This window comes from Pogona vitticeps, chromosome 3, assembly GCF_051106095.1.
Source record: "Pogona vitticeps strain Pit_001003342236 chromosome 3, PviZW2.1, whole genome shotgun sequence".
NCBI lineage: Eukaryota > Metazoa > Chordata > Lepidosauria > Squamata > Agamidae > Pogona > Pogona vitticeps.
The window spans coordinates 231,105,758-231,127,388 of record NC_135785.1 but is presented as its reverse complement, the minus strand read 5'-3'; the positions used below and the strand labels follow the sequence as shown (position 1 = coordinate 231,127,388).

Here is a 21,631-nt window from a genome sequence, read left to right as displayed (position 1 = left end):
CAGAATAGTTTGTGGCTTTATCTTTCTTTCACACTCATAAACCATATCCACTGCCACTTTGGATTGTAAATCTTTTCCCTCAGAAAACTCATCTATGCCGTATGCATCCTTAAAAACTTGCCTTAATAGAGTAAACCCAGACCTCTGTTTCTCTTTCAGTTGTTCAATATGTCTATTTTCCATTTGCTTAAATATATTGTCAATATTTTTCATCTCTTCCATATACCTATCCCAGTCATCATCCCTCTTGGATTTTTCCTCACTATTTATTTTCATTTGGCAAGTGGTGCAGCTTTGACAAAATTCTTTTATTTCTTTTCCCATTTTTGGCCAGTAGTACTTCTGGGATATTTTCTGCTTAGTCTTTGCCATCCCTAAATGTCCCGATAGGGTGTCTGTGTGACATTTTTCCATTACTTTCTTTCTATATTTAGAAGGAACTACAAGCAATTTTTCCTTCGTGGAGTTTATTAAGATCTCCCTACATAAAAGGCCTTCTTCACAATAATATCTCTCACGGTTCTCAGGGGTTACTGGACAATTGCTAACCATCTTAAAGCACTGCTGCAAGGTTGGATCTAGTTGTTGATCCCATTTGCTAAACTCAATAGAGTCCTCCCCCTTTGAGTTCTCCATTTCCCTCACCCTCAGTTCATGCTGTTGGGCTATGAGTATTTTTCTAAGTTCTGGGTTCTGCTCTCCTGTGCTGTCACCTTGCACTGAGCCAAATTCATCCTCAGAACCTTGGTCAATCTGGGGGTCTTTCACCTCACTCATGTCTGCTACTTGGCTTCGAGTCAAGGGCATACCCCCCCTCAGAACAGGCTGCTTTAAAAAGTCAAGCCTCAAAATAAAACGACCACTTTTTTCCTTTTACCTCAGAACCAGCTCTCCCTAGAGATTGCTGCTGTTCTTCAGCACTAAAGTTGCAACAGTATCGAGTCAGAGCCTACCCCCCTCTGCTGGGCCTCTCAGCTGGCAAGCTAGCTCACTGTTGCTACGCAGATTTGCCTCAGCTTTTCCCGCCAAAACTAGGCTGCCTCAGAGCACCTTAATCTAAGTCTCCCCAGTTGGCACGTTCTTCTACTAGCGCACCTCCCCGTGAGGTACACCTAGAAGATTACCTACGCGCCTCAGACTGTCCCTGACTGGACCCCCCTTGCTCTGGGCACACTTGCCAAGGCTTTGCTGGACCGCTGGACAACTGGACCAGTCGTATCCCACACGCTGGACACCAATCAATGTGACAAACCCAGACCTACTGGGATCTGCCACACAGTTACACTAAGCTGCCACCAACCATTCCCTATAAAAAGTCACACAGATCAGGGATGGATTTTTAAACAATAAAAAGAATAAGGTTTATTTTGAATACACACAGGGAAACATAAACAATCAGGTGAATAACATAAAGTAACGTGGCTTATTCTCACACACACAAGCATACAGTTTGGTTCACCTAGAACCTTTAACTTAAAGCACAGACCCTGAACCCATCAGTTCTGGCTAACCAACAGACCCCTGAACCTTTCAGGCTGGTACTCTGACACACAGTAGTACCCTGTCAGACACCCAGACTCCCACAACAGCTTCTTCTTCCCCAGCTGCTGCTTCGTCCCAACCCAGTGTCTCACAGTCTGTCTCAGCATCTCCCTCTCACCACACAGGCATCACATATTTATACAGTACAGCCCCTCCTCCTGATGTCCCGCCTTCCACTCTCCATAGGATGGAACTTTCCCTCCAAACCCATGACAGACAGGTAACATCAGTGCTGTTATGTAACAAAGAGAAGAGGTGATTTGTCTTCACAGGAAGGGCAATGGCTATAAGAAGATTGCAAAGAAGTTAAACATACCAAGAGACACCATAGGAAGCATCATTCACAAATTCAAGGCAAAGGGCACTGTTGAAATGCTACCTGGTCATGGAAGAAAGAAGATGCTGACTTCAACTGCTGTGCGCTACCTAAAGCATAGAGTGGTGAAAAGTCCCCGTGTGACTGCTGAGGAACTGAAAAAAGATTTGTCAGATGTGGGTATAGAAGTTTCAGCTCAGACAATAAGGCGCACACTGCGTAATGAAGGTCTCCATGCCAGAACCCCCAGGCGCACCCCCTTGCTGTCTCCCAAGAATAAGAAGAGTCGACTGCAGTATGCCAAAAGTCATGTGGGCAAACCACAAAAGTTGTGGGATAGTGTTCTGTGGACTGATGAAACAAAATTAGAACTGTTTGGGCCCATGGATCAGCGCTATGTTTGGAGGAGGAAGAACAAGGCATATGACGAAAAGAACACCTTGCCTACTGTGAAGCATGGCGGAGGGTCAATAATGCTTTGGGGCTGTTTTGCTTCTGCAGGTACAGGGAAGCTTCAGCGTGTACAAGGTACCATGAATTCTCTTCAGTACCAGGAGATATTGGATGAAAATGTGATGCAGTCCATCACACACCTGAGGCTTGGGAGACGTTGGACCTTTCAACAGGACAATGATCCCAAGCATACCTCCAAGTCCACTAGAGCATGGTTGCAGAGGAAAGGCTGGAACATTTTGGAGTGGTCATCGCAGTCACCAGACTTAAATCCGATTGAGAACCTCTGGTGGGACTTAAAGAAAGCAGTTGCAGTGCGCAAGCCTAAGAATTTGACTGAACTGGAGGCTTTTGCCCATGAAGAATGGGCGAAGATACCCGTAGATCGCTGCAAGACACTTGTGTCAAGCTATGCTTCACATTTAAAAGCTGTTATAACTGTAAAAGGATGTTGTACTAAGTACTAAGATTGAATGTCACTTGGGGGTTGAATAAAAACTAATAATGATGTGAGGACAGAAAAGACATTTGTGGTTATTTCATTATAAACTTAAGGTTATATTTCTCTGACCTACAAGTGCCTCTTTCATGTAAATGTAAGCAAGATGACTGAATGATCAAAATCAATGTCAAAATGGCCAAAACATTCAATTTCAGTGGGGGTTGAATAATTTTGAACACAACTGTGTATATATATATATATATGATTTGTACCCCACCTATCTGGACTACCAGACCACTCTAGGCGGCTATATGCATTGTATTAGCCCATGAAGGATTATATGTAAATGAGTGAAACATACTGAGATTGTGCGTGTACAGAAAAAGAGAAATTGCAAAGTTTAGAGTGTTACCTTGTTTTATTCAGCATTATTACTTCTAAGTATTCTTTCTAAAACATCTATAAATTGCCTTTTTGTTCCAAAATGACACTTTCTCTTTGTTTTTTATTTGCAGTTCTATATGGACCGTGCAAATGCAGAGGAATTCTACGCCATTTACAAAGGCGTTGTAGCTGAGTATTCTGTAAGTAAGCCTCATAAATTCTCTCTTTCCTTGAGCTGCCCTTTGATTCTCATTTTTTATAGTTCAGTTGACCAATCTGAGTAATTTTAATATAGTAGGGAGAAACCATATACAGAATGGCCATAGGCATCCTTCAGTCTTGAGAGACTATGGTAACATGCTCTGAATGGAGGTGTGTCCTCACCAGAGCATCAAGCCTGGGTAAAGTAATATGTAGGATAGGCTGTTACCCAAGCAGCAGATCCCCCCTCTCAACATTGCTGAAATGGTCCAATGGAAAGGCAAGAGCCAATACAACTGGTTCCAGCAATGTCGCAGGAGTAGGCAGAACAACATGAACTGCCTTCGGGACTCCAGCTCCGGATTTTGCCTCGAGGTTAACTCCTGAAGCCTTTTCCATGAGTGGATATAGCCACAAGGCAGTGGAGGTTTGAAATCAGAGTTTTCCTTCTCCTAAATGGGCTGCCTTCCATGGCTGACGAGCCCCACCTACCCGTCCTGCTCTTTAATAGTGCAGAAGTATGATCTGACACTTATCTAATTGGCTTTCCTATTTACCATATTAGGGCCAGAGATAGAATCAGAGACATGCTCATTTAAAGTGGAAAGCCCCACTCCTTAGGCCCCACCCCCAGGCCATGCGGTGGGGGGAGACAAAAAGAAAGCCCAGAAAAAAAACTCCTCAGCAAAATGTCCATGCAGATATACCTGGCGTTCAGGCTCACCCAGCTTCCTAGGGAAAAGGGCCCAGGGATCTGGGGCATGCTCATTTAAAGTGGAAAGCCCCACCCCCTAGGCCCCACCCCCAGGCCATGCGGTGGGGGGAGACAAAAAGAAAGCCCAGAAAAAACTCAGCAAAATGTCCATGCAGATATACCTGGCGTTCAGGCTCACCCAGCTTCCTAGGGGAAAGGGATATACAGAATATACTTTGTGTTTCTATATTACTTTTCATCTGAGTTTAAAAGAACCTAACCCAGTGATGAATAATAATAATGATGATAATGATAATGATAATAATGATAATGATAATGATAATAATGATAATGATAATGATAATAATGATAATGATAATAATAATAATAATAATAATAATAATAATAATAATAATAATAATAATAATAATAATAATAATAATAATAATAATAATAATAATAATAATAATAATAATAATAATTTTTGATTGGCAAACTACCTTAATGATCTGTAAAACTTTTCCTGATCAGGCATTTTGAGGGATAGGCTGAAGCATGCTGCAGTGATGGTGGGGTTGTTTTCAGCTAAAGTGTCTGATTCCAAAGGACTGAACTAATCATGATCACTCAGCCTCATATCAACAGACTTGACTATTTACATTCTCTTCCATACTGTTTAAGATCACTGACTTCACATTGTGATGGCACCATATGGCAAATTTCTCTGTTCTTTCCAGGAGTAGAGTAAAAAGAATAACATGTAGAACTGTTAAAGATGGCTTAGATTTTCTTAAAATTGTGAACTTGGTGTCAAAAAGAAACATAGCCTTGAATAAAATGTTTACAGAAGAATTTCATTTCCCCCCTGATTATAGGAGATGGTTGTAGAACTCTGCTCAGGACCCTGTATTGCTCTAGAAATTAGACAAATTGATCCTGCAAAAACATTCAGAGATTTCTGTGGGCCTTCTGATCCTGTAAGTAACTTACTTGAGGAGTTTACATCCTCATCAGTACCATGTGAGACTTCAGATGTTTTGATGCATTTTCTTTCTATACTTTAAAACAGACTGATGTCAGAGTCCAGTTTTGATTGGGCTGACAGAACAGGGAGAGAGGCATTTAACCTGCCTCCACTGTAACTCTAAAATGCTTTGGTATCCCCAGCTGCCATTAATCTCATTCCAATGGGGGAGGAGGTGTGTGCATATACGCTTTCTTTTCCTTAAAGTGTGGCTCAAAAAAGCATCAAGTAGAGACTAATTGTTATGTTCGGGGGGGGGGAGCAGAGGAAGCCTCCCTCCACCCTGTGGTACTTCTCCGTACAAAACAGCTCCCTCACAGTTGCTTTAAAGTTTTAAAAAGGATTGATACAACCATAATCACTCAAGCCACATCTATTATTCTTCTTGGTCTCTCTGAAATCACACATGTGGGTTTGTTCGGTGCCTGTGCGGATGTCCTTGGAATCTTCTAGAGCATAGGTTCCCAAACTTTTTTGCCCCATAGACCACTTGCTGATTTATTTGTTTTTCGTAGATCTCCTGCCTACCTATGTGTGTGCCCGTATAGCTCAGTAATGAGAAATGACAAAATGTCGTTGATCCCATTTACAACATACCGATATTTACCATAAAATTTTACCAATAATTTTACGAACTTACACATGGATGTAGCACACCACAATACAGATAGTACATAGTACCTAATTAAATAATATTACGAAATATTATGTACCCAGAATCTGTGTTTGGTGTAATTACAGATCGCCTAAATATTTATTATGATCTGCCTAATGGGATCTGCTCACGTAGACCCCCATTTACATCTTGTGCACCCTCAATTTTTTCTCTCTCTGACATGGACCCCCTGCAAGTCAAAATCGACCCCTGGGGGTCCATATAGACCACTTTGGGAACCTATGTTCTAGAGCCTAATACACATCCCATTCATTGTGCATGCTTTTTACCCCAAGGACCATCCTCCATTCCCTTCTTACTGGAGCTGAGAGAATGCCTCAAGAGTTTTCTTAGAAACAACTGCTATTCACCTATAGTAAAATCATCTGCATATAGTTTTTTCTTACATTATTCCTTTGATCATCGCTCATAACAAAAAAAAGTAATAGCATAGTAGTTTGTATTATTGAAGTCTTTCACGGCCAGGATTTGATGGTTGTTGTAGGTTTTTTGGCCTGTCTGGCCGTGTTCTGGAGGTTTTTCTTCCTAACGTTTCACCAGTCTCTGTGGTCGGCATCTTCAGAGGACAGGAAATAGAACTCTGTCTGTCACAGACAGGGTTCTAACTCATGTTCTCTGAAGATGACAGGCACAGTGATTGGCAAAACATTAGGAAGAAAAACCTCCAGAACACGGCCAGACAGGCCGAAAAACCTACAACAACCAGCTTAGTAGTTTGTTTGCTACTTTATTGCTTTGTGGTTAATGGCCATTCTTGCCTTTTTATGGTCCCAACAGGCCTGTTCAAGAGATTTGTGAATTGTTGTAACAAAATCCCTTTCACTGATGGACATTCAGGGTGTTTATATCGCCTTGGTGAAGTCTGTAAAAAATGTACTAAAGTAGCCATCAGGAACTGCTAGTCAAGCATACAATTTTATCTGTGGGAAAAAATCCCTTCAGGCCGTTGATACTATTACTAAGGAGATTTCTGTTCCCACAATGCCAGTCTCTGCAGTACCACCAGAGAAACCAGTTATCACTGACCAGCCAGCCAGTCAGAAAGGATCATAGCTGGCTGGTAGAGAGGACTTCTCAGTAGATAGACTGGAGAAATCTTCAGGCCCAGTCTTCATCTTGACTTCAGCCACCCACTCATGTGATGGTTGGCTAATGGGCTCTTTGGCATAATTAGCTGTAACTAAGTTAACTGTACTTTCCTTTGTTTACATGTTTCTTTGTACATGTATCTTGTCGTGACTTTTGTTTGTTATATGTATATGGAGGGAAGATTGTTTGTGTATGACTTGATCCAGTTTGGGGTATCAGGGCAGGAAGGCCTCTATTCCAGGTGAGGGAATACTTTTGTGGGATCTTAGGATGAAGACAAATAAAAGTGTGAATGGCAGAGGATCAGCTCAATGGTCTTGCACCTTGGGGGAAGATTCAGTTTACTACTCAGGAGGAGGGTTGGGGGAATGTATCTAATGGCAAATAGATTGTTCAATACTTGGGTCAATGCTGTTTTCTGTTACAACTAATAAAGCTGTAGTTATTTTTTGCCCACTTTTAAAACAAATTCCTGTATGTGGCATCTTTTGTTAAAAACAGCAGGCTGCACCTTGGACATGCCATCTGGGTCCAAATTGTAGAAATTCTAAGTTTGTTTTTTTAAGGATGGCAAGGTCATAGATAGGCTTAAATTGGCTGCCTGTTTACCCATGTTTGAAAGACATTTTGGCTTTTATATCCTTGCTAATGATTATACTGTAGGTAGCGTCCTTTTCTTGAGAACCAGTGTTGAACAGATGGTGAATTTGCAGTTTCAGGTGCTTTTTATTTCTTGGACCTCTGTAAGCATGGTAGTGAGACACTAGAGATTATACACTAAAGCAAAGCACGGAATCACTGGCATGCTATTGAAAGTAATTTGTTCCATCGTGCCCCAGTCTATGCCAATACTTATTCCTCAGAAAGCAGCATGAATAGCTGTGCTTTAGAATGCTTGCTTCTAATCATGTTGGCTGCAGTGCAATTTATATCGAGCTGGTGTACAGCTAAATGAGTGCTTGGTGTGTTTCCATGTTCAATTCATAGTGCTCATTTCAATCTATAAAGTCTTCCACTACTTTAAGCAGTATTATCTGAATGACTGTTGCTTCTTATTCTTTGCTATCCACATTGCAAGATCATAATCAGAAGCCCTGCTCTGAATACCACCTCATAATTATTGATATATATAATTATATAACACAATATGTATTTGTGTGTATGTTTACATAAATGTGTTTGCTATGAAAAACCAGAATGTTGTATTTGTCTAGCATAGGATTTTGATCAGTCAGAATGTTTGTAGAGTCAGGCAGGTGACTATAAGGCAGGTGTTAGAAGTCTGTCAGACGGAGTTGTACACCACATGTAACTCAAATAGGGCTAAACATCAGATAGGGGCAACCATTTCATAGACACAAGCTTGTGTTAGACTAAGATAGGACAGGTACAAACATGCAGTAGGTCAGACACAGATAGGTCTGATAGGTCTCAGTGACATGAATAAAGGTCTAACTGACAGGATTTAATAGGGCCAGATAGAGCTTATAAATGTAAAAGTATAATTATTATGTATCAGGTGTGTAGATGCAGGCCTGAAATTAGACCATTTGGGGCTCCCCTGAAAAGTGTTTGTAACTCCATTTAAAACAGATTGCAGTAACCAGACCATTGTCCAGTGTACCAGCTTACACTTTTTTACAGAACCCCATTAAGGAGCAGCTTTGACCTGCAAAGCCCTAAACAGGATTCTTTCTGTAGAAGTGCTGTGGTTGTGTTACTCCTTTGCAAAGAAGTCAGACTAACTTCATGCTTCCTAAAGTACTAATAACTGTATTGTTCCACTGTCCTTTGGGTTAAAAAATCTAAAATTAATTTTAATACTTTAAAAATTTTCATATGACCTGTTGCACTTCACTTCTGAGGCTTGGTGGGCAGAAAAACAATAAATAAATAATTAAACAAACAAACTCTCTCTCTCTCTCTCTCTCACACACACACACACACACACACACACACACACACAGAGAGAGAGAGAGAGAGAGAGAGAGAGGCAGGCTATTGATAGGTATTGCAGTATAGTAGCTAACAATGTAAGCATTAATACAGAGGGGGAGTTTTTGGTTTAAAAGGCTATTTTCTTCTGTCAGTGAACAAGTTCATAGCAGAAATTAAGATTCTTCTAACTCTATAGTTGGAGTAAGCTTGCAGTAGTAGCTAGTATGTTCCAAGGCTAGCTGCAGTGTTTCAGTCTCAGCCCCTTCTCTCTTTCTCCATTTTCAGTACTGCAATAGCAAAACTAATCTGTTTTATAAGGTTGTTGTATTAGAACAAGATATTTGTTTTCTTAGTGATTTGAAATTGTACACCAAGTATTATTAAATAAATGTATTACTGATGTTAAAATGTAATGATCATACAGTTGTTGAGGATGCACGTACTTCTACAGTGACACAAGCATAGCATCTTGTAGTGACCCTCTCATTGAATTCTATATCAAGAAGCAAATAATGGCTATATTGTCTGCTTCTGATTGCTACAGTGAAACATATTTAGCATGATTGAAGAGAGATTAGTTAATCATTAAATATAATTAGGTGGTCCCTTTGCATAGCACTGAGTAATGCAATAAGAAAGAAAAAAGGATTCTTGTTCAGTGACATGACCATTATCAGCTAGAGCAGAAAACAGATCAATAAGAGGCTGCAATTAGTATGTCATTCTGTCTGTGGTTGTCTCTAGTGGGAAGGACATTATTAGATTGCTTAAATGTTATTTAGGGTCAACCATTATCAGAGTTCCTTTAGAGAGAGAGAGAGAGAGAGACTGTTGGAGACATATTGGAAAATGTGTCTTTGGAGATTATATCAAATACTGTACTGCTAATTCTGTTCTCAAGTTCCTTTTTGTAGCTGTTTGAGCTGCAGAACTTGCTCTTTTGAAATGTAATTGCTGAGATTCTCAGGATGCTAACTTCTGCATTGAGTACCAGCTTCCAAACGGGAGGCACGTTGCTGTGGTGATGAAGCTCAAAGAGCCTTTCTCACTACCTTACTCCGTCACCTTCCCTTCATGTCCGTTTTGCTGATGTTTATTGGATTGATTTTGCTTGTTCTTCCTTTGCCTCTGCTATGTGTGTGTCAGATAAGGGAAACACTGACGTCAGTGAGTTGTAAGTTATTTGTTCTCATCTTCCATTTTCTCAGTCATGATGTATTTTTGCTTCTTACCTTAGTTTTCAGACATATGCAAGCTTTGTTCATTCCAGAAGGTAATTTAAAGAGGAGTGGTTCTGTTGAAGAAATAAATGTAACTTGGAGGCCACATCTAGGATACCTATGGTGGCCATTTATGAAGTCATAAATTGTAATCATATCCATGCTCTGTAAGTTGAAACTGATGCTCATGGATTGCTGCAGATATTTTAGACTGCAGCTTCATTAGCACCAGCTAGCGTAGCTATACTTGAGGGAAAGGGACATTATAGTCTGAAACAACTGAAGAGTGCCAAGCTGAGGAAAACTATGTCAATATGAGAAGAATCTCATCACCCAGATTTCTGCTCAAAAATTAGATATGATTAAATGCTTAAAATATTTTCCCCAAAATAGCTTGAAATGACTACATCAGAAATGGTAATTTTCTATTTCTTATGGCCATTCTTCTTTCCAATCACAATGGTTTTTTCACATAAGGGTTTGCTTCTTTTGCACATACTTTTCCATTTAAAATCAAAATGGTCATGTTCCTTTGTATGGACTTCACTCCCTTAGAAACAAATGGATAAATTGCTGCATAGAGATCTGGAATATGGTTTGTAATTGAACAGTGTAGTTCTCTAGTTCCTACCGGTTTTAATTTTTTTAGCTATTATTTTTATTGCACAAACTATGCTTAGATTTTAAACTTTAAAAAAATTGTTGTTTGAGGTTTAGAAGCTTGCACCTGCTTGATGCCATCCAGCTGTGCAGGACTATAAGTTCCATAATTCTCAGGCTTGAAATCAAGTGGCATTGCTGGGAAGGAAGAGAGTTTGCTTGAATACATCTGGAGGTCCCTAGTTTGGAGAAGACTGGTTGAGATAGATTGAGAGGCCAGGTCAATCAGTAAAGAAAAAGTCAGGGGAATGCAGACAGCTTGTTATTGTACAGGTGTTAAATACATGGCTTACAGATACAGATGTCCTGCCACTCCAATCATGTCTCATCATTGTCCATGCTGGGTGGTGCTGATGGGAATCCACCAACACCCAGAGGGTGACAAATTCTGAACTCCTGTTTTATTGGAAAGCTTCCTTCCTTCCTTCCTTCCTTCCTTCCTTCCTTCCTTCCTTCCTTCCTTTTTCTTGTCAGACACTTTTCATATAAAAATGTGAACCTCTGTGTACATAATGTGCTAGAAGAAACATTTGAACAAAACAACAGCCACAACACTTTGGTATGACTGACAATTGGAGCAGTTTGAGTATGAGCTTTTGGACTATGGCTCCTTTCTCTTTGTCTTTTGAACCATTAAGAAAACAAAACCTATTTGCCAGACAACAACAATAATGACTTAGAACTCCTGAATGTGAACTGTAGATTATTAAATAAATCTTTTGTAGATGAATAATTTAGGGTTTGCACACTGGTCTGTTCAATTTGCTGCCACTTTCCACTGCATGGCAACCTGAGCAGAATTTTGATCAGTTTATTGCCTTGCAGTATCGTAATCATCCGTGACTAATTAGATCTGGTATTCATGTTTAAAAGTTAAAAAGAAATAGTAAACATCCGCCTTTGTCTGTTTCCATGTACACAAGTATAGACAAGGAAGAAAAGGGTGCTAACAGCATTTCTGGGCTATTTTGAGATTTGGAAGAAGCCAAGACTGGGTTAAGGGAATGTACTTTCGCACTGTTTTAGAAGGCCTTTTAATAGCACAGGCAGAGGTAAATCCAGACAGACAACTAGCAGGAAGCTAGTCATACACATGGGAGACATACTGTAAACCATCAGGGGGTTAAGCCTAAAATGTCCTGTAGGATCCAGTGCTATAGAGCCTCATTTTGGATATCTATGCCTATACTTTTCTATTTCATCTCAGCAGCACAGCAGTTGTTTCCTACCTAATCTCAGAATGTTTTTGGTGATGGGAGAAAAGAGAAACTTTATTAAACTACTGTGGATGCTTGTGGAATTTGTGAGTGGGGATAAAAGGGAGAGATCTCTTCTTGTGTGTACACAATTATATACAAATTTACTCAAAAGTAAATTGTATGCAAGGAGACTTGTAGGACTTAATCTCCAGAATAAAATGTGAGAAAAGTGATGACGTATTTATTCCACTTCTCTGTGTTTATTATATTGATATCTTATCTTTCCTCCAAGGAACTCAAGACATACATGTTCCCCTTCTTCACTCCACATGATAGCTCTGTGAAGTGGAGCAGACCCAAGAGAAGTGTGATTAGCCTGAAGTCGTCCATGAGTTTCATGGTCCAGTGGGGATAAGAACCTGAGTCTGCATGTCCCAGTCCAGCATTCCAAGGAGTACACTACACTGACCAGTCACCTAATATAAATATTAACAGTATTTAAATATTTGCCATGCTTCTTATGGACATAGTACCATGGATTCACTAGATATTTGTGAAATTCAGGTTGTAACAAGCTGGTAAAAATTATATTTCAGATATTTCAAAAGAACTGAAATTAAGGGAACAGACCTGTTTCATCTAATGATTACAAGGTAGTCTGGGTGGTGCCTTGCTTGTTCTCTGTAATGTAATGTGACAGGTGTTGCATACTTTCTGCTTACAACTGGACTGAAAGAATTTAGGTGTTGGAGCAGTCATTTATATTTAAAGCAAGCCTCACTAATATTTCATCAGTTGATTTCTGTTGATTTTGGGTATTTCTTTGCCTCTTTTTTCCCCAGCACTTTCAGAGTAGCTTGCAGAATATAAACTAAGAAGATTCAGTAAATAGCTAACAATAAAATATTAGAAGCATGGCCATACTAAAATCCCAAGTAATGTGACAATCAATTAGACTAAAAGAAGATTCAAATGAACAACATTGCTACTGAAAAAGAAGCAGATTGCACGAGGCAAAAATGTGGTGGGAGAGATCTCAATTAGTGGAATACTATAGCTGAAGAGCCCCTGATACCATCACTGCTTTTCTTACTTCAGATGGTGAGAAAAGTCAGTGCTGTACCTCAGAGATCCATCATGATATCTGGGCAGTTTCATGAAGATTCGGTCCATCCTTCTAAGTAGGTTGGTAAATTATGTAGCACAAGTACTAGGAGCATCTTTTTATGCCTCTGTAATAATCTGAGGATTGCTGCTTTCTTGTGGCATCTTTCTGTACCAACATATCTTTGGTAACGTCTGGGACCCAACATTGCATGGGAAAGGCTAAGAGTATAACTGTTTGATACTAATGGGGTAGGGGGTGGTGTAGTGAGAAGGTATTTGTGAATGAATAACACATTAAATCCCACCTTTCCCCCAGTTAATTTCCACGAACAGACCACTTCATAAGGAAGATGTGGTACAGTGAATTCTTTCACATATAAAGGCTAAATTTCATCAGTACGTTGGACTAGGTGCCTACAGTCACAGAACTGGCTGATTAGTTTAAATCATTGCATGAGAATCAGCATCCCTCTTTCCCTCAATTTGCCTCCTCTGCCCTTTTACTGAACGTTTGTTTTCCATTGTCAACTTCTTTCTCAGGTATTTCATATTTTGTATATAAGTGACACACTAGAGGTAGAAACCCAGACAGGAGAAGAGTAGAAGGTACAGCAGGGGGTGCAAACAGGGGATTTGCTACTTGATGTCCTGATTGAGGAGGTGGAAGAGGAGGGTTCTGGGGCCGGAATCCCTTGGACAAATCTGGTGTGGTCTTCCTGAGGAGGATCTTCTAGAAGAGCCAAAGCCACCTGGGGACTGGGAGTACATTTATAAAGAAGACTGCTGGACAGGGAAATTAATGCAGCTACGTATGTCCAAGGATGAGGTGGATAAGCACCTCAATCCCCAGCCCCCTCCTTGACCTTCTTATTGGGGAGAATCAATAAAGGGAACCAACATCATCTTGGTCAATCCAGCCTCACCAAATGGTGACACAGCTCTGACATCGGCACTAGTGGGAATACCAGCATCAGCTCCCCAAGAACCAGAGCAAGAGATGGGTGAGAGAGAGTGTAGCTGCCCTCAGTTTGGGCATATTGACCATCCTAATGCTGCACAGTTCAGTTGGTGGAGCCAACCTCACAAAGACAGATTAAGGCAAAGCCCCTCCCAGTGGCGTTAGCCAGAGGGTTATTAAACTCAGGGGTAGACTTATGGTAAGTGAAGGAAAATAGCCTGGGGAATGCTGAGAGACTGTTTTCCTGTATTCCTTACTCCTGTTAGGAAAAAAAAATCTGTTTATGTGTCCTCCTCCATGGAACAAGAAATTAAGGAGGGATCTCATGTATACCTGACCAGGGCCGTCAGAGCTCACAATAGGACACAATTTAGCTTAAGGGGAGATAGAGGGGTTTTTTTAACCAAAATTCAAAACTCTGCAACATTCTAGACTTTGGTAAGGATGAATGCTAGTACATTTCAGTAACTAGTGTGGCATTTTTGGGTTTCCTTTATCAGTATTGCAGTTGTTACTGACACATTAACCCTCTTGCAGTCATTCTGTTTCCAGCTGTGTTGCACAGCTGTATATGTTGCTCTCTTCTAAATACTTAGTACTTATTTATCTTTATACAGTATTTTAAATACTTTTAAAAGTTTAAGGCAGGATTTGGACAGTTTATTTTTATTATATGCAACATTCCTTAGATTATCAACATTATTATATACAGTACATTGCATCTTTGAATTTGTTTGGCTTTCTTCACCTGTTAATATTTTTCTACTGCACAGGAAATAGCCCGTTATCTCCGTCCTGGCACACTCCGTGCTACCTATGGTAAAAACAAGATCCAGAATGCGGTGCACTGCACCGATCTTCCAGAAGATGGTCTTTTGGAGGTAAGCATGGTTGATTTATTGTTCAAAATTATTTTTCACATACATACCGGGGGGGCATTCTCAAAAATCTGTCATATAGAGTAATTCAATAACTTTCTAAGTGGAATAAAATAGGCTTTTTGAAAATAACTGTCAGTTCCTTAAACAGGATAGGGAAGTTAGGTTGAAATCAGCATCTTGTGCATGTATTTGTACAATTTTTGCTGGAGTAAATAAAAATTAATTTGGCAGACTAGCAGTATCTGAAGCAAAGGTTTTAAAGATTTAAATTTGGTTAGTCTTGCGATTTTTATGTTTATGATTGTTGCATAATTTCTCAGGATTATATTATTTGGTAATACAGATTTCTGCCTGATCAAATATTGTTGGGCATGTGATGTCAAGTTGGGATGTGTGGAGGGTTTCTACCAAGAACAGATCATGATTTTATGTTCTAATGTACAGGAGGCAGGGTGCTGGTGGTGGTGCTTTGTTACCTACAAACAGGTTGAACCTCTGCTTTGACTTTGTTTTTAATAATGTAGCAGCTTTAATGTCAACAAAATACTTCATATGGACACTTCTCATCTGGTGATTAGATGCAGTGGGTCTAGATGTCTAATCAGTGGCACATTAATAATGTAGTGAAGCATGGAATACTAGTTTCAGAAAAGAATAGTAATTGCCTTCTGTTACTTGGGACCCTAGGCTAGAATTCACATCCAGTGTTTGGTTCCTGCCTATGACTTCTGGTCTTAAAAGCAATTTCACCAACAAATGCTTATGGGCAATTCTATTTGAACAATTTGCCATCACATTGCTTCTGACATAGCAATTCTTATTGTAATTTTGCTTTCATTCACAAAATACTGCTACTTTAGTAGTATTTTCTGCTACATCATCTCAGCATTGTGATTTCTACCACTGCTGTCTTTAACAATTGATAGGGAAACTCCCATTGTAATAATGTCCAGATGAACCAATATGATGCAGATGCCCTATGAGTTACAATCCTTTAGTTCAGGGGTGGGCAATCAATTTCTATAGAGGCCACATGAAAAATCTGAACTGTGTTTGGGGGCTGAACCAACTTTACTTAAAAATAAAATGAAACAGTGATGTTAGGATTGTTTTTATTTTAAACTTGTTAATCTTCACAAATAGTAAAGAAGTTTTTGTGGTATGTTAAAGATAAGCAACTAACAAAAAGCTATAAATGGTTTTGATGTCCAGCGGGCCAGACAGGAGTGGCTCGCGGGCCGTATGTGGCCCTCGGGCTGCCCTTTGCCCATGTCTGCTTTAGTTTTTCTAATTCAAGTAAACCATCAAAACTGAGCAGTCATAACTGCAAATAAAAGTACAACTCCCCTTTTGATGCTCAGTTATAAAACAAAGCAAGCTAATTGTGAACTGTAGAAAGTATCAGAAGCTCCTGGTGGGACAATCAGATGTTCTTGGTATTTAAGGATTCCCTCTTCTAATTACAGTTGGTCTGTAATAGTTTCAGAATGCACATTAGTAGAATTAGCAGTAGTAGCCTAAGCTGTCTCACCAACATCTGAGGCAAGACGTGTATTGTCATCGTCCCTCCTAGTACCATTTCCACTCATCTATTTGGCAGCTGTTTCACAACACAACCAATTTAATACAGCACCCATCCTTGCTTAGAGGATTTGTGGTATCTTGCTCTGAGGAACCCACAGAGCTGTGGGCCCAAAATCTGTCTGCATGTCAGCAATAGAGGCTTTCCTGCAATTTGTTAACCTATATGTTCCACCATCCAAGGTAGGCATCTCATCCTGTCTTATGGGGTGGGCATGCCCTAAGAAAGAAATGGTTATCAAGAGGAAGATGTTTTGTATAATGTTTGGGTCTTGTATTAAATTAATATTTCTTTGTTTGTTGCTGCTCTGTCCTTTCCTATTTGGCAACATGAATTTCCATGCATATGTTGCACCTAAGAGGAATCTTCATTTCATCAGTATCCATTTACACTACAGATGAAGTAGATGAAATATGAACACACACCAAAATTCAGAAACAAATATAAAAAAATGGCCATATCATCCCTTCATAGAAACACAGGGTGAAATTAGGCAAAATCTTTATTCTTCTAGCTAAAAAGATAAAAATAAAGCAAGCATTTGAGTTCTGAAAATGTTGAGGTAGGTGTCCTACCCATGATATTGGTTTATGTTTCCCTGTAGCACATCCACAATTGCCTCACCCAAAGGGTCCTGGAAGATGTGGGGGTTTGGGAATTGGTGGGAGAAACAAGCCAACCTTTTGTCTGCAGCCTTTTCCACTTCTGCCTCATATGGAATCCTTCTTTGTCTTGTGGGCAGTTAGCCTTCATGAGCCATGGGCAGAACTTCTGATTGGTTGCCTGCACCGCAACTTTTATACCATCACTACCTGACAAAGAGTTATGGAGCACTTGAAAAGCTGATTCATTTGTAATTTTTAGGGATGCAATAAAAATATTGCTCACATTCAAATTACAAAAGAACTTTGAGGTGTTAATAGTCTCAGTATACAGTATATATAAAAGCTATAAAAGCTGGGTTATCAGTGTAATTAACATTGTGTCTGCCATTTGGAATAATAGCACTGTATAGTTTTAGTAGTGTTTTTCAAAGTTTAGACTATATTGCTAGATAAGAAATTCCTATACTCCAAGATGACATGGGAAGAAACATCACAGCCATGGAACTAATAGGACTAAGATTGACAGCTTGATCATAAGCATGGATACTCAGAAGCAAGACACACTTTCAGTGGGATATCTGCAAGAAACACAAAACAAAAGTAAAAAAGATGTTGTGGCAGCATAAAAACTGTTATATTTTAATGTATGCTGTCATGGAACAAGCCCACTTCTTCAGTCAAAAGAGTGAGTCTTCCCAGTAAATTTGCCTAGCTTTGCATTTTAACTGTTTAAAAGCATACTATGGACTGTCAAATGCTATAGTCTTATACAAGTACTGCTCACAATTAAGTTCCATTGAATTGAATAGGACTTTACTGTCACATAAGGTTATAGGATTGTCGTCTAAGGGCACCTTTAAGCAGGATTGTTTGCAGTTTGGTTAGCGTAAGGATGTGTGGAGGGTAGAGCAAGTGACATAACAGGAAATGGCATAGGCAGGTAGTAAAAGTAATCTTCTCTACACAATCCTTTTTTCCAAAGATGAGGATAGGTCAGCTCCAGTGGTTCTTAACCTTTGTTACTCGGATGTTTTTGAACTGCAACTCCCAGAAACCCTAGCCAGCACAGTTGGTGGTGAAGGCTTCTGGGAGTTGCAGTCCAAAACTCCTGAGTAACCCAAGGTTAAGAACCAGTGAGCTAGGCTCTTCATCTTGTGTGGTACTGAATACCTCTTCGAACTATAGTAATCTGTCAGTCTCTAACATATCCCTGGTTTGTGAATGGGAGGTAACCTGCCAGACATGACTGAGACCTGCATTGAGGAGCTTTGTGGGTCAGATTCGATTCACATTCGCTTGCCCAAATATTCTGTATAGCAAAGACATTGCATTCAAATGTACTGGTAGGGTCTAAGCTGGCAGCAACTGAGCAAGCAAGGGATCTTGAAGTTATGGTAGTCATAGACATCTCAAGGAAAATGTCAGCTGAGCATGTGGTTGCTTTTAGAAAGGCAAAATCTGGATTGACCATAGTTAGAAATGAAACTGAAATACAACTTCATTAGCAGGGGTATTTGGATTGTACAGGCTGCAAACTCTTGCAGCCGAATTTTAAAGACCAAGCTTTCCCTGGGGTGCTACAGAAATGTGGAATACTCTAAAAAATAGCAAAGAAGAAGTGTTCAACACTTCAGGAAACACTTTTTACTTTTTGTTCTTACCCGTCTTCATTCTCCCTGGCTGTTCTGTAAAGATTCTCAGGTAAAAATAAAAAGAAATACGAGTTTGATTGCGGCCCGATTACTTTTCCTCACTCACAATTTCCACCCAGTAAAACTACCCCTTATTATATAAGGATGAGGTATTATACTTCTGATTAAGTGGAAGCATTTAATCATGTGGAAAGACCTTCAATTGATAGAAAGGAAAAGAAAGATCTTGGGCCATCTGCCATTTTTTTGGGTTGAAGGCACTTCTTTTTCTTTGAAGACTCTGGGAGTTCACAGATGACTACTTAAAGAGCCACAGTCACAGTTAAGCAGCCTATCCTTTTAAAATGTGTATTGTCAGTGACTCACTCTTTGTAGTTTACTCCTGAACTTTTGGTTCTCCTCCACCTTTCTGAAAATGACGTCAGTAAGTATGATAAAGTTAATGAATAGCCCTCACGTGATTGATTTGAACTGGAAAGAGGAATTTACAATGGCATACGTCCATCACATGAATAAGTATATTTTCATTCATAAAAGAGAGTGCTGTTTTAATTTGTTTTGTTTTAGCGGCATTATGCTAAGGCACTATTTCCCTTCAGCTGACTGCATCAAAGGCTGCAATAGTTACTATACATTGTAATATGCTGGTGCCTGACACAACGCTTTTGGCACACTCCTTCCTGTGATTTTTTAAAAAGGCATTTAATTGAACTTTGCCCTCAGTGTGTCTCTGTTATACTTTGATGGCTACGATTAGTGAAGCACCTTTCAGATGGAGTGACAGCGAATTTGAAAAATCAGAGCAGTCCAAAGTACAAGCAATGAATTTGTGGCCACGGTGATTAATGAGGCTATTGTGCACAAACTGTTAAAGATCTCTTTGCATATTAAAATTCTGAGGAAGATAATGCTACATCCATGTTGTGCAAAGAAACTCTATTCTAGCAGGCCTTCTGTTTTCTTTTTGTTACATGTGTGTGTTTCTATGTATGATATGAAAGCACTTTTACCATTTTGTTTAATAATATTTCTTTATGCACACTGCTGGTCACCACCTATGTAGCTGTCCTTTTTTATGCTTAATGCTGTAAGGTGCAGGATTTACAGAAGCTAATGCGATGCTTCTATAGGTCCTGCACTTTGAGGACAAGAAAGCCTTGTTCTGACTTGGTCATGAACCTTGTTGAGTGAGCCTGGCCCAGTTTTCCTGAGTGACTGTTAGGATAAAATAGAGTGGGGAGGACCTTGTATGTTACCCTGAGCTTATACTTTAGTTAATTTTATCAGCAGTGTTTGGCACTTTGGAGTGGCCAGCTAGAGCCTGTGCTTTCTTATAGGGTCATAATGGACTGGGAATGGTTAATTTTATTTAGATTCCGAAACATATTAAGCAATGGATGTAGTTATTAAAAAAATTTCCCCTTGAGCACTGAATGTGTAGTTTTTACAGCTCCTCCTGGAGAACACATATGCTTTGCTCCCTCACAGGGACAATTTGTTCTTCTTTGGTATTTGCCTTCATTTAGAATGAGTAATTTGGGATGAAGGAGTGTTGGGTTTTGTTTGGCATATGAAACAGAGCCAAAGTCTTTATTGTGTCAGCATAAATGTCTTGATAACCTTTGCAAAGAACTGTGAGCGTGTGTGTGGCCTAAATCCAACTGCAGCAGTTTTAGTCCAGCTTGCTTATTACGAGAAGTGGTACACATCTTCTAACCTGCTAGCAACCCCACTGAGATCATTAATTTTATTGGCATAATCTCCTTTTAGTTTAAAAATGTTGGGGTATATATTTTGTCAGTTTAAACCTGCAGTCACACACCCACTTAAGTGGGATTTAGTGCCAGTAAACTGTATGGAATTTGCTTTTCAGTTGACCTATGTAAGATAGTGCTGGAAGAGGAAATGTGGTAGATTTTATACTTGGGTGGGGATGAAAGTTAGCCTAGCTGTTCTGCCAGTGGGTATGCTTTGTGAGGCAACAAGTTCATTGGCATATAAAATGCACAGATTTGAATGTTTCCAAGAGTTTAAATGCTTCTAATGAACAGCAGTGATTAATGCTGAAAAGTTCTTCCTTTCTGCGAGGGCAGCCCATTCTTGGAACCCTGCCAGGAGCTGTAGCTCTACCAACATTTCCGCCAACAGAAGCTCCTTAGCTGGCACCCTTCAGCGGATCGGGTGTTTACTTTGTGGCCTTTCTGTTCAATGTCTTTCCCACTCATCATCATCACTCTTCTGTTTCTTAGGCAAGGGATGTGTAAGTAAGAGTTTGTGATACCTCTCCCCCCCACCCCCAGTTTTATAGTGCCGTCTCTATACATGACCAGGACTAAGAAAGTTTGTTTTTAAAAGAATTGTTACTTTTACTTGCATTTGTTGTAATTTTATGATGTAATTTGATACTGTTTCTTGCAACGACTTTTAAAATCGAAAATTTAGCTTTTAATCGGAAACAAATGATCTTCTTAGAATGGCTTACTTACAAAGCATTTTGCCTCACCTATGCTTTGAAATAAGTAGACATAAAAGGGAAATTCTTTGTTATACACTGAATTTAACAGTAATTTTGTTACTTTTGAAAAAGAAGTGTTTGTCGTCTCATTGCCCCCAAACATAATATATTACAGTTGGGTTATTACTGCAGCATTACTTCCAAGCTTTCTATATGACTTTTGACATATATTTTTAAAATTATATTTAAAGCAGTTATCTTACCTGAAAAGCTTACAGTATAAATTTTGTTTGTATGCTTTTCCACAGCAACATAACCAAACCAACTTGTGACAAACGTTAGCAGCAAAATCCACATTAGAGAAAGCACTTTTTGTTACAGACTGTATCAGTAAATTCAAATAAGGCAAAAATCAGCATTTCAATAAGAATAGGATCAATTCAATGCTACAGTTAAATAATTTAGTGCATTACAGGTACAGATCCAAAACGAAGTTAATAATGAAAATTAAAAAACAAAACAAAGCAGCTATTCCATGCTGCTGCTTCTAGCT

The 21,631-nt window shown here is 39.5% G+C and overlaps 1 protein-coding gene across 2 annotated transcripts in view; it reads left to right on the top strand.

The window, feature by feature from the left end:
* NME7 (NME/NM23 family member 7) overlaps positions 1-21,631 on the top strand; it is an 84,059-nt gene that overhangs the window by 52,935 nt on the left and 9,493 nt on the right. For both annotated transcript variants that reach the window (XM_020784914.3, XM_020784913.3), the window contains exons 9-11: positions 3,269-3,337; positions 4,908-5,009; positions 14,677-14,784. In XM_020784914.3, coding sequence (XP_020640573.2) covers positions 3,269-3,337; positions 4,908-5,009; positions 14,677-14,784 — 279 coding nt within the window. The remainder of the gene's footprint in view (positions 1-3,268; positions 3,338-4,907; positions 5,010-14,676; positions 14,785-21,631) is intronic.